This window comes from Dreissena polymorpha, chromosome 6, assembly GCF_020536995.1.
Source record: "Dreissena polymorpha isolate Duluth1 chromosome 6, UMN_Dpol_1.0, whole genome shotgun sequence".
NCBI classification, from domain to species: domain Eukaryota; kingdom Metazoa; phylum Mollusca; class Bivalvia; order Myida; family Dreissenidae; genus Dreissena; species Dreissena polymorpha.
Window position 1 is genome coordinate 94,884,886 of NC_068360.1, and position 14,657 is coordinate 94,899,542.

Consider the following 14,657-nt stretch of genomic DNA (forward strand, 5'->3'; position numbering starts at 1 on the left):
ACACTTTAAATGTTAAGTAATGTGGTAGTATAATTACTTGCTTGTTTACAAAAATAACGCATTTTCTATTAACATGTGCGATGTTTGGCTTCATCGTATTAGCTGCATTGGGCACTACATGATATAATTGATTCAGGTTTACGTGTTTTGTGATAGTATAATAAGCATTTGCGTATTTGTGCTATTTCAGAAAAGGGAATGACGCCTTTTATAGTTTTATTGTTACAAAATATAGGAAGTTTAATGGCGCCCATATAATTTTACAAACTATATGCTTATTTGTACATTATTTTAATGAGATCGAAAGTATGTGATTCGCCGTATGTACTCTTAGATCTGCAGAAAGTTCGCTCATCGGTATACATTAGTTTTTCAATTTATTCTCAGATTGTCACTTTCTAAATCTGATAATGCACATATAACGTATCGGTTGGTGGCATTTTTAATGTTTGCTTATTTGCTATATATATGGCAGTTTTCAACAGATAAGTAATTTCTGCCACTTAAAACTGATCTTGGTGTTATTATCCTTTTTCAATTAGCATTGATTTATGTGTTTACAACCAAGTTAATGATAATGATTTTGCTATACACTTGTTGCGATGCGGTACCACCCGTGTTATGAACGCCCATATAAGAGTTCAGTATCCATTTTAATGTTTCTTTTCACATCGTTTCATTGAATAATCAATCCATCCGACATTCTTATCTGATATTGACTTAAACGTTATTATTATATTTAATTAATAACTTTAGTAACAATAGTTTGATAAGCAGATTAACCAATACAATCTGCAAACCTGATAACAAAACACCTTTACTGTTTGCTTCACTAAACAATCCTCACAACTATATGCATTTCATTGAAGAAAGTAATGTCTAAATGATGAGAGGTCATTTCAGCCAAAAGTTAAATAAGAAAATATACACATTTTTATTTTTTGAGACTGTTTTCGACTACATATGTACATAAATAATTGCGACGTCGTCTACGTCAATATTGGTAACCACGCAGTAGGGCGATCATGGTTCAGTGCTCATTTTGTAAACATTGTTGTTTAGTTTAGACGGCATGTTTATTTGTAAGAATGAGTCATTATGTATTTAATCTTTAAAAGCCAGCATATACATTTATTGACCAACCATCATATTTTTCCGTCCGTGCGTCTCTCAGTTATTCCGTCCGAATATGGCGTTGTTTAATGGAGAACGTAATATACTTGATTAAAACCGGATATAAATGATAGCATGACAAGCAAAGTCATAACGCAGGTGCAATGAGGCGTCAAATGCAAAACATTATTGTCTGCAGATATCATATGTTAGCCGAAAGGTTTATATCTATGTGTTTTGCTGTGATAAATGTACATTGAATTGTACACACTGTGTCTGTATTATTGACATATAAACGTATACATATCCATAATTAACTATAGCAAGATAATCAACGGATACTGAAAGAATGATACATTAACTCGTATATTTACACCCATAATTAAATTTTGCAAAACATAATACAGTTGGTCTTTAATCAAAATTATTGTATAGCACATGTCTAATTATGATGCTCATTTATTTTCCGGGATAGGAAAGATAACATAATTGTAAATACAAGTCCGATACTTAAATTTCCTTGTATGACCGACTAGCATTTCACGTAGATTGTTTTGCATGAAGGATTATTTTATCACCTTGAATGATGAGCTATGGGTTTCTCCGTAGTTAATTGTATTTGTTTTATAATTGAGCTGTTCTTATTGAAAGGTAAATTTTAATATGCTCGCTTCGTTAAGTAATGAGTAAGTAAATCTACTCTATATTGTATAGGAAATTTGAAACTATCTTTGAAATGCGTACGATATAAGCATTTTGATAACACGTGTGTGTACTAATTGTTTACCAGATATAGAATTTATTTTAATAAAGGGTACAAAGCATCGCCGACATTGACTGTGGATGTAAATGATGTCTTCGTCAACAATAGCATAACGTTAACATGTTCCACGTCATTCCCGCCGAAATCTGTTGTTTGGTGGATGAAAGAAGGATCAAAAGATGAGGAAAAGGTCATTGCTCAATGGTTAGATGCTGATCATCTGTGTCGTACTGACAACAATGCTATGGATTGTTCCTGTTTATCAAAATACGTCTACTCGTGTTCTATAAAGTCGGTGAATTCAAGAAATGACGGACAAAGCTGGCGCTGCAAAGCTTTCGATGGAATTGGCTTAAGCATAAGCAAAAGCTACACAATCAGATTAATATGTAAGTTATCGATATGTCATTGTCTTATTATCAATCACTCTGGTACTCAATTGTGTGTTGTTTCTATAATAGTGTAAATAACAAGTTCTAACGTCTGCTACAAATGACGGTTTCATTGGTTATTACTTGTATAAGCTTTGGAATAAATTTTAAAAGTTCATTTGTGAACATGTCGGATGTAAAATGCAAAATTAGGAAAGTGACAACAGTTTATATTATATTTTACTCTCAATTGTACATATGTACACAATGATGATTTCGGTTAAAACTGCGAGTATACTTTGTTTTCAATTACGATTATATTTGCGTACTAGGATCACCAATAGCTTGCAATACGCGTGTGTGTTACCAGTTTCATCATACATATCTTAGAACATGTCCACATTTTATAATGTTATCTTTCAAAATGTAAAGACAAACTTTGAAAATTATTTGCAAGTTTCTTTTTTAAACTTTTCCTCTGAAAACTGGACTTAGTTCATTCGGGCTCAGTGTCATCAACGCATCCATGGGGAATCTGTACGTACTTAATTAGGACGATATTGTAATGTGGGGGGGGGTAGTCAAATGCAGTTCATCCCTTGATCAAATTATAAACCTTATTGGAATAAAACCCCAAACAGGTTATTAATTTAAAAAAATGAAAGCTATTCCAAGAGTTCTTTACTTTAATAAATAATTTTGTTTGCAAAAAAGAACATGTGGTTATAAGTTTCTGACAAATACCAATAGATAAAGCGAAATCGATCGTAGTTGTTAATATTTTAAAAATAAAGATGAACGAACCATTTTTTTATGAGCTCTTGACTTTGACTGCATATCATGCGTTGAGTACATACACGCACCGAAATTTAAAACACGATTTAATTTGAAATATCATTAGATTTATATGTGTCAATATTGGAAGAATCCTAAAAGGTTGGCATAAATATTACAGATCCGCGGTCAAGGTAAAGCATTTTTCAAGAGCAAACTGCATAACACAAATGTTGCATCATATTGTTAATAAAGACAACACTGATACCGTCTTATTAGTGTTCAAAACTAAACTCTTTGAAATTGTTAGTTGATACCTAAATTGATATTCGTTATTTCGAGTTATTTTGTAGCAATTACCGTTCCATACAACATTACATTCTGTATGTTTACTATAACATTTCACAAGGGAATATTTGGTTTTATTTAACCAACACATGAACGTTGCCTAGTTATTTTTTTTGAAACTATCCAAAAAGCAAAATTAAATATGCTTTTGATTGCTGCAACTATTTAACTGTATTTTACAACTGTGAGTTTTTTCTCAGTAAGCCAAATATAATGAACCAAACATTCTACCGACTCTGGTTATGTTGATATACATAAAAGATCGTAGCCAGTTCTTAAACCACGAGTTGACGACGCAAATAATTGCACAAATATCGCGATAGTGAACCTCAAGAGCGCGTTAACTTAGAGATTTAACACGCTTAAAAACGAAATGCTGTCGGTATCGCTGGCCGCGTCAGCCATCAGCGGCAATTTATTTACTTTACATCCGATAGCAGGTTTATGTATATGTCTTCACAAAACTTATCGATTAGAAAAAAATGGCCGAAATGAAGACTCACTTTGTAAACATATTTGTATCGTTTCATTTCATATCCCAATGATGCAGGTGTTGCGCCGGTTTATTATGTGCATATACAACCGTGTAAAGGTAGCGACTTGTCACCTCTAATAACGGGCGCAAATATTACTGACGGGCGTCAATACAACTGCTCATATTTCTTACACCTTTATAATAAATAAGTAATACCAAGTATGATTACGTGTCTGCTTGTGTACTTTTAGCAAACAAAACATATGAAGTTTGTTTAAAATATGTACACATCTAATTTAGTTTATTTGAATACAGTTTCCTTAACGATAAAGAATACAAGCTTAAGTAATACTTGTAGTATTGAGGATTTCATTATTACAATTTCAGGTAACTTTATGTTAAAGTAAATATGCAATTTAAAGAAAACCTGTTCAATGGGCATTGTACATGTAAATGATTTTTTTGTGTGTAGAATGTAACGTTAAGTGGCGAATCTGTACTGAATTGCCGATTCTTTATTTAAATAAAGGAAACTCAATGCACCTATGTTGTAACGTTGTTCATGCACACATATTATTTAATAAACATGGGCATGATAAAGTAAACTGACATTTACGTTTTCATACAAAGTAATCTAGTTAACGTCGCGTTGCTTTGCCGCAATCACCGCAGATAGTGTAACACATATGGTGTTATTTTCAAAGTATTGCCTGAAACGACGGTGGTTTCGCTATGGGGAATTGTATAAGGGTTACGAGCTGTATTGTACCGTATATGAATTTCAATGATTATAATCTTTTAAATAATGTTACACATGTTATTAATTTTAATAGTAAAACTCTGACCCATGTGCGTGCCACAAATCAAATCAAATTGAATCATGTCAAATACATCCGAATATATTGAAACATATAGCTCATTCATTTCATTTAAACGCATAATAATTTGCCTATTTTAATTATTGGGTAATACAAAAATCGCATTGTTATTTTTCCAGTTCCACTTACTTCCTTAACCATTCTACCAGAGACGTCAGTTGCTTACCCAGTTTTCAATGTCGTATCTACCTTTACATGCATCACTTCATTAAGCCGGCCAGTGGCTAGTATTCAATGGTTCAACGACAACATAAACATAACACACCTTGCTTATTATTCGCACATTGATGACGTCGCAAGAAGTGATTTACAATTTATACCAAACGCTAACGGGTACATAGGTGGAAATATATCCTGCGTTGCAAGTTATGAGTTTAAATCCATTAGTAACGTTCTATCAGCTAACATAAGCATTCGAGTACAGTGTAAGTACTTAACAAATTTTTTAAATGTAGTGTGTGTTTCATTTCAAATACTTAATGTTTTTTTTTTTGTTTCTATTGGTACGCTATGTCTATTGCAGATTGTTTGAACATGTCTTTCCGACATTCAGAAAACGATAGTTGAATGAGTTTCTTTAGCCGTATTTAAACTAACTCGTTTGATATATCGTTTGCAGACCCCGTTTCTAACCTAATAGTGACTATCAACAATCTAAGTATATCAACTGATTTTTCAATACGAGAGGATAGACTCGTTCAATTGAATTGTTTCTCCACCGGATATCCACAACCTTCGTATAATTGGACTTACTCGGGCGGACGATTTACCGGTGCTGTTCTGAATTGTACATTCACTCGCAATAACGGTAGCGTGTCATGTAAGGCGTATAATGTTATGCGCACATTTGACGGTATAAATAGTGCAGAGGCTACAGAGAAGAATATCGCATTAAAAATAAACGTATTGTGTAAGTTGAATTAAAATCATTTTGATAATTGAAATTCTTGGTACAACAGGGGACAAATCTTTAATTAGATAATCGCTCCTAAATGGAAAAAAAAAGTCAGAATGTGAATAAAGCTTTAAAGATACTCACCTTAGAAGTTGACATTGCACTTAAATGTTAACGCAGTAATAACATTAAAAATAGTGAAATCTGCAATTACAGATCCACCAGTCATTACAAAGTTATCGAGCAATGACAAGAGCATAGAAATCAATAATAGTACAATACGAGTACAGAGAGGTGACAACATCAACATAGTCTGTACTAGTGACGCCAATCCCCTGGCTACGGTATTCTGGAATGGACAACTGATTGATTCACCTACATTAACCGTCATAAGTGTGCAGCATGATGCTGTATGGACTTGCCAAGCTACAAACACTATGACTGAATTTGATGGAGTAATATCAACGTCTAATGTAACAAGAAACGTATCCGCGAGAGTATTATGTAAGAACCGGTGCACATATTGAGAGTTTATTGCAAATGTTGTCTTAATGTCTTTATATGCTGAATCATTATTGCAAAATTGTCTGTCTGTAGATGGCCCTGGTGTTCCTACAATCACGTACACAATTCCTACAAACTCAGATGCACTTTGGAATGCGTTACATGATCCAATTAAAGTCATAGTTGGAAGTACCATTATCTTGATGTGCTCCGTTGACAGTGTTCCGAACTCGACATACACCTGGGATACCGGACACAAAGGGAGTATTTTAACGATAGTGAATGTAACGCGAACAACGAACACAAGGCACATTTGCATGGCAAAAAATGTTATGGATACATCATTTAAAGGAAATGTTATTGGCAGTAACACTTCCTTCGCAAATCTTGATATACTCTGTAAGTATAAGTTTACATGTGAGTTTTGACAAGGTATCGTATAATTTTGTTAATAAAACCATCATAAATCAATTGCATATGTGTTATACATTTAAGATGGCCCTTCGACCATAGCATTGATGTACAATAACGTCACTCCAATAAAGAATGAATTTAAAGTTATTGAAGGATGGTCGTTCAAAATATTATGTTCGGCCAGCAGTAACCCAGCTCCTCGATATACTTGGTCTGGTCATGTAGCACAACAAGGTAATGCTCTGATAATAAGAAATGTGAGAACTGACATAGAGAGAAATGTAACATGTAAAGCAGAAAACACCATGACAGATAGTGGGGGAAAGAGTGTTGTCGGGACTACACTTGTAACCGTTTCAATGGAAGTGTTATGTGAGTACATATGTGCATTAGTATTGAACATGTCTGCTTATAGATTGAGCATTAAATGTTATTCTATGTATTTATCCGTTATTTAAACATTATTACTTTTTGTTTAGCCATTTAACTTTATAATATGAATAATCTAATAACGGTCATCAGCATATTTTTTCAAAATAATATCGCGTACTTTAATTAAGTGCATACGCCAACTTGATTATACAGACCCGCCTGATGTTCAAAGTCTCCAGAACCAAACCGTGCTACTGAACAATTCTCTCACAGTTGTGTGCAATTTGACTCTTGTTGGTAATCCACCAGCCTCAATCTATTCATGGATAAGGAAGGACATTGGCAGAGTGATTGGTACTGGAAAAACACTTATAATAAACAACATTAGATTGGCAGATGAAGGGGAATACCAGTGCAATGCTTCGAACAGAATGCAACCAATAACTAATGAAGTGCTATACGGATTAAGTCAGTCGACAGTCTATATAAATGTTGAATGTAAGATGAAAAATTGATTAAATAAACATTTTAACACAGGTGTTTAAATCATTTAAGAATAAATATAGCAATATAATTATGCTGACTTTATATACACTATTATGTGTTATCAAATCATGCGAATAAAACATGTTCAGTATATTTGTATAATTATTCCGTCGTTTGGAAAAAAACTTGAGAAACATGATGTGTATAATGCATATATTTACAATAGGTAACACGATGAGATAGGTGGATAAACATTGTATTCAGCTTGTTTGTAACTCGAAATATTTTGTTTGTCACACAGGTTGCTTCTTTTAAATTAAACACATACGCGATATTAATAACTGTGCAAAATACAATTATTGCTGAAATATTTATATAAATTACTGGTAATCATCCAATGTCCATTTATTTGTGTATCTACACGTTGCCTATTGAATTATTGTTGTTAAAAGTAAAATAAAAACACATCTTTTCCAGACGGAGCATATGTACGGGAATTCAAATCAAATCAATCACACAATAGCATCGCTGTTAACCAGGGTGAGACAGTAGATCTGTTGTGTGTTGCAGATGGTGACCCCGAGCCTGTGCTTCGTGTAATGAATACTACCCGTGGAAATGAAAGCATCATGGTTGAAATAAAAGGACGTGAAGCTAAATATCGCATTCAACAAGCACAATGCGAATATGATACTGGAAACTACACATGCTTGGCTGACAATCGTTATAACGAAGGGAGACAGTTATTTGCTCTTTTAGTTTACTGTAAGTGTATCTTATTAAACTAAATAGTAGTGTATTAACTTGAAATAAATATACATTACCATATACTCGTTTTTTACAGGTGTACCGAGAGCATCGCCTTTTTCTCTTCCAACTACAACATTGTCCAGCGCACCGAACGACTCTGTGTTGTTCACATTCACAATAATTGCATATCCTAAACCGACTTTACAAGATGTAATTTGGTACAAACGAGAGAATGATAGTTGGAGGGTTTTATCAGATGACAACAACTTCCTGATCACACTCTCTGATGATAGCATGCAGATACAGCTAAATATAGTCCATGTGCAACTTGAAGATTATAGCGACTACATGGTGAACGTTTCTAACAAACTGGGTTCAACGATGGAAGTGTTCACTTTAAAAGCGCGGTGTATGTTCATAAGTCATTGAACTACCCTATAATTTATTTGCCATTTAAGTTCCAGATCGTTTCGTTCAACATATGTTTAACAATCGAATGATATAATGCATATAATTGAATTGTCATATTCATTTATCAAACTGATTGTATATCATAGCTAAACCGGATATTCCGAAAGAATCGCAAATAAGCAGAATAGGGAAAACGGAACTGATCGTCGAATGGATTCCAGGTTTCAATGGCGGGGAAACTCAAACATTTACTATAAGGTACAAAGTATTAGGCGATGGCAGCTGGATTATTATTCCCATAAACATTTCGAAACATATATGGACAATCGATGGGTTAGCGTCTGGGATTACATACCAAATTCAAATACGGGCTCAAAACAAAATTGGAGAGTCGGATTGGACTCAAGCAATAAACATAACGACGCTCGTCGATGCAGGTAATAGCTACGTCTTCTCATATTTATTTAAATCCAAACGTGTGTCTGACCATCGACAATTTGAATTGTACCAATCTTCTTTTCACAATATATTTACACAAGTCTTTAACAATATATGTGCAATTATAGTTGATAAGGGGTCGACTTCATCTGCTATTGGGGGTTCGATTGGTGGTGCTGCAGGAGTTGTATTAATCGTCGCCGTTATAGTTGTTATATGGAGACACAGAATAAAAGGTAAATTGCTCCAGATCAGGCATATGTATATATAAAATACAAGGATTATGACATGGACAATACTGTTATAAAGGTACTAAAACGAAACTAGATCTAGTGTTATGTTGCTTTGTACGTGTCAGTTATTACAGGGCTAAACGCAACACATCGATGCCTAGTGAATAGGAACTCGGTTGGGCGGTATGAAGATCTGGTCAGAGAACAGTAAGTGAATGTATACTTGCACCTTAATTTGTTAAGTTTGCATTCGCTTGTGCATATTAAAAATATGCTGTAATAGCGTTAAAACACGTGTTTGGTCCTGATCATGGTGTAAGACATAGGGGGGGGGTACCATATCTGGTAGGTGGAAGGTGTTTTGTGAACGTTTTATCGTAAAATATGTATTAAGGTGACCCGTTAACTATTGCCTATTCCAAACAATGTTTTCTACTCATTTACTATTCAGTAGTTTCACGCTGTTTGTATTCAGGGGCAACAACGACACCTCTACAACAGATGGAAGTTATGAAACCTGTAGAATCGGCAAGGCTTCACGTTTGCATTACTTAATACGGATATTGACATCGTATGAATTGCGTTGTTTATTGTTGGTTGAAATTGTCAGACCATATTCACCGTGATATCCACTTTAATTATCGTTCGTTGTTCTTCCAGACTCATCCCAGGTCCGTCATACCAATCAGTACGAAACGCTTGAGGAGCTTGAATGTCACGAATACTTGAGGATTTCGGCCTGTATTTCTCAACAAGTCAATACTTCGTCTGCAAAGATATCTGTATCGTGTCAAACTGATGAGTCAGCAAATAATCCGGAATACGTAAATTTACAGCTGTTCACTCAATAACTTTACCGAATGTGTTGCGTAGTAATTGTATATAGATTTAATGCTTTTTATAATCGGATTGGATCATTTTTATGTATATCAATTTGAATTTGTTGGTGTAAAATATACCGTACATATAGCATAATGTGTTATATTCAGTTTGTTTTAAGTATAAACCTGCATTTTATGAACAAATGGCCTCCGGTGTTGTTGTTTACGTAGGGATTTTAGAATCTGCTTTATATATATATAGTAATATATAGCACCAAAATTTGTTTGTGTACTTTCTATAAGTTTACATTATTAAAAAAAATGGTATAATGCACATAACAGAAAATCGCTCTCTCATGGACAGTTATGTTAAAGTTTAAATCAGTTCACCTGATATTAAAATATGTATTTAAAGTGTTTTCGTTGTATCTAAAACTCTGGTATGTATATCGTTCCAAATAGCTGCAAGTTTGCGTTTTATCATTTAACTAGTGATTGTTTTTATGCTCAACAACGTTTTCTGATACTTTTTTAAAACCAAGGTTGACAAATAAAAAGAAAGTTAAGTGAAATTGATTTATTTAAAACTCATGCGTTTTGAAAGTTTCTGAAAATTATGTACTCGACATTATGGACATACATTTCAACAATATTTACAGTCCACATATGTTATTTCTTGCAACATTTCATTATTTCTCATCATGTAGAACCGATTTAATACGTGTGTTAACAATAAATGATTCCGTTGGTTTAGGAGCTAATGACTACTTTGTAAAGCCTTTTTGATTGTTGACGGTATCATATAAGCATTTGTGTCACTATTAATATAATGCATCAATTCATTCCGCTCATTTATCGGCGAAATGAATTCAAGTGCGCGTTTTGAGGATACAAGACGGGACACATTGAAAATAAAATCACTCGTATTGCAAAATTAAAACAACAATATATATATATATATATATATATATATATATATATATATATATATATATATATATATATATATATTTAAATCAGTATCAGCAACCGCCTTATATAGCATATTTAGGAAGAAACATGTGAAGTGTAATTGTGCTATGCAGTCAAGAAATAGCATTATATAATATAACCTAATATAGCAGATGTATTTTAAGGACGATTTTATAAAAAATGCAGGGATCTTAATTACTGTTCGTATAATGTCTTTCGGGTTGCATTAATTTCTATTACATCAGAATAATGAATGCAAATTCATACTTTCTGCGTATGGTTTGATTTGTTTACAATATCACACACTTTCTGATTTCTTACCGTTGTGAGGATACCACATATCTACTTAGAATTGCGTTTACTAAGTTGAACGCGTACTGGCTTTCTTGCAAGTCGTCTGTCTGCCTCCAAAGTTTACATGATGCGTGTTCGCTAAAAAGGTTAAGACTAGTGTACGAACTAAACTTAATAATTAATACAGGAAGGAAAATATACATATACATTTATGAGGAAGAAAATAACAACGATCCCAAGATCGCTTGATAACTTAATATATATCGGTTAGGTCTATTTACGTCCTTTAACAGACGTTCACTACATCTCAAAACACGTATATACCGGAAATTAGGTATTGAACAAATTTGTGTGCATAGACAGAATCTCCATCTTAGTCGGCTGCACGATTAATAAAAGTATATAACATGAATTTACATTCAAAACTGCTCACATGCCGTTAGTCCGTTATAGAGAGCATTGTATTTTGGGTAACAACTCTAACATTTAATGTACATTTATTTAAGTGAACAAATCTGGAAAGAAATTAGTGAGCTATCAATTGACAGATATGCACGTGACCAACTTCAACCAAGTTTTAGACCTTCTACTTTAACTTACATGAACTCAATACATTAAGCATGTTGTTTAAGTAAAACATCTTCAATATATACACTGACATATCAAAGAAAAATAACTTATATTCTATAATAATACCGATATGATTGTATTGTTAAAATGTTGTTTTCCAGTCGCCGCTTCATATTCACTCACTTACGACTGATCAGTTATGAAAACAACTGATAGTACGCGGCTGATGTTTATCTATTACAATATTATAGAGTAATGTATAGTGCGCTTGATCATTTCTTTTCTATTCAGTTCTATCCACTCCATAATCAATCGCAAGTGGTTTGCAAATGATTGGAGTAGGGTTTTGTTGTTGTAAATGTCAAATTAAAAAAGGAGATATCGACTCATCTGTGTCCAAATAAAATCTAAAATGCAAATACATCGTATTTAAACCTTAATCCATGGCAATTGTTTATAATAACTATTATTAGACCTTCTTTTTAATAGAATGCACCATTTCAAAAACGTTAACGTTTTACATTATTTCTTAACGATAGCTAAGACATGTTTAAAAATGTTTGAGTTTAAAAAAAGGTAATGATAGCACGGTTATATTAGACAACATTATATATACACACGCGGACGTAAATATGTGTACAATTTGAAGACACGTTCGACCGTTTCGTATTTATTTTGCAAATATATAGAAAAGAAGGAAGTAATAACGACAGTGTAAAGCTTGATCAAAACACTTAAAGTATTTGTTTTGTACTACATGGGTCATCTACAACATAAGAACAGGAACTATGATATGAAGATACACCATAAAGTTTTTATTAGTGAAGTTCGGATGGTAATTATTATTTGCGACACTTCCTGTTAAGTCTGGCGTTTGTTTTATATATTCATTTGTAATGCAACTTTGACCTTGGCAATGATCTTGTATATATACACATGTATTGCGACATCGCTTTCGGACAATAGGCTTATTTTTACGCTATACTTAACACGCTAATGAAACTCGTACCCGTTATACAGCTCTGATGTGTTTCATTACTTTTTCGCTTTCTATTTTGCAATAGTTTTAGGACGCGAACATCGGTCCACATTTTGCCGTTTGTTCTTAAAATATATCGGCACCGTTTACACATTAAGGTGAATATGTCATATAGTTATCTAATAGTATTGATAAGATACGTTTTATTTGGTCATATTTACCCTTCAGTGAGATGCTATTGGTCAGCTATTGTGGTGGTAAGCTGTTTTATGTTCGGCGTTGACCATCGTTTGTCGAGTGTCGTCAACAATATGCTTCAGACAAAAGAGCCTTTTATAGCACTCTTTAAAAACTGTCCGAATCGTTCTTGACCACTGCATATGTTGGATATTGACATTAGTTTAGTATACAATGTGTATCATCGAATAGTTTTTTGTTTCTAGGTATTTCTCTGTATGTTGATATTACTTGCTTTAGTTTTTATCCACGAAACAATTTAGTTCTTTCCGTAAAAAAATGTTTCAAGATCACTAACCATAAGCGTCGTTTTTCCCAAAGTAACAACTCCGTTTTAAATATGATATATGGGAAACTTGACTGAATGAGCTGGTTTTAAAAACATATTGATTGACAATGTAAGGCAATCTAGGTGTAACGGAAGTGACCAAGATTTACGGAATACGTGTCGTTACTGTAATTTTAAAAGATTGGTTATCAGGTTAATATGAACAGAGACGTTACAAGACATACCAACGCAGTGTTCATTCAAATGGACAGACACATGTTGATTAATTGAATGGTAAGATGTTTTGCGTTTATGTTTTCTAGAATCAGTTACAAGTTATAGACTGCGAGTAAAATTTTTAAACATTCTAAAACGGCATAACTATTTATATTATATGTACACAAGATTATATTTGTATCAATACCAATATAAAGGCAAAACTAAATATAAGATTTCTTTTGAGAGTTAGGTCAGTCATGAACATGTCGAATTGTCGCACGTTTTTACATCACTAACGCCTGTCGACTCTCAATGGTCTCATGTCAAACACTATACAATATTAATTCAAATTATAATACCAAAACCGTTCTCGCTCATTATTATGTATTATAATTAGCTTCACTTCTACTACCACTGCCCTCATGTGTATCCTAATCATTATTAAATCATAACTATCATCACCGCCACCATCACCATTACCATCTTTTGACATCAATGTTTATATAGCGGTGCATTTGCAGATCAATAGCCGGTTTTACTGTTAATAGTCAGTGCAAGGTGGTGTTATTGTTCCACGATCACTTGACGCCCGTGTGCAAAATAAAATACAAAATGTTCAAGAAAAACCAACACACCATAAGCAAACCATTGTTTGTAAGCATTATGTATTGTTTCATAACAGAAAGTGTGAATTATCGTTTACATGGAATATCACGCGTAACTTGTTGAATTGATATATTATATAAGTAAAGTTGCAACTGTAATACTGTTGTTTATATACCAGACTCGCAATTGTAACAGATAAGTAAAGGTACAGAGATTGTGATGGGGCTATTAGAAACACTTGCATCAATATTGTAAGATTGATATATGATCGAAAACAACAGTGGGTAAAACACATAACAGCGAATTGTAAGTGCATGAAATGATATAGTGTATGAATAAGGTTGGTCAACATGTTTTATAAATGTTGAATTTAAGTGACATACGCTTGTATTTAAATGAAGTTGTTGTGATTACTAGACAATATAAATAGTATTATACTTGCGTCACGATGCATTTTTATTATTAT

General features: G+C 33.3%; 2 protein-coding genes across 41 annotated transcripts in view; one reads left to right on the forward strand and one right to left on the reverse strand.

The window, feature by feature from the left end:
• Window positions 1-14,657, reverse strand: part of LOC127834861 (uncharacterized) — a 296,874-nt gene that overhangs the window by 24,443 nt on the left and 257,774 nt on the right. The window lies entirely within an intron of this gene.
• Window positions 1,598-14,657, forward strand: part of LOC127834857 (uncharacterized) — a 231,979-nt gene continuing 218,919 nt past the window's right edge. Inside the window, exons 1-12 of one of the 11 annotated variants that reach the window (XM_052360934.1) lie at window positions 1,612-1,764; window positions 1,927-2,265; window positions 4,842-5,147; window positions 5,342-5,632; window positions 5,834-6,121; window positions 6,215-6,520; window positions 6,617-6,907; window positions 7,121-7,405; window positions 7,871-8,158; window positions 8,238-8,552; window positions 8,701-8,991; window positions 9,121-9,228. In XM_052360934.1, coding sequence (XP_052216894.1) covers window positions 1,707-1,764; window positions 1,927-2,265; window positions 4,842-5,147; window positions 5,342-5,632; window positions 5,834-6,121; window positions 6,215-6,520; window positions 6,617-6,907; window positions 7,121-7,405; window positions 7,871-8,158; window positions 8,238-8,552; window positions 8,701-8,991; window positions 9,121-9,228 — 3,166 coding nt within the window. In that variant the 5' untranslated portion in view covers window positions 1,612-1,706. Of the gene's footprint in view, window positions 1,765-1,926; window positions 2,266-4,841; window positions 5,148-5,341; window positions 5,633-5,833; window positions 6,122-6,214; window positions 6,521-6,616; window positions 6,908-7,120; window positions 7,406-7,870; window positions 8,159-8,237; window positions 8,553-8,700; window positions 8,992-9,120; window positions 9,229-14,657 lie in introns of all 11 variants that reach the window. The other 10 variants (XM_052360935.1, XR_008028257.1, XM_052360939.1 and 7 more) reach the window with 10 other exon arrangements.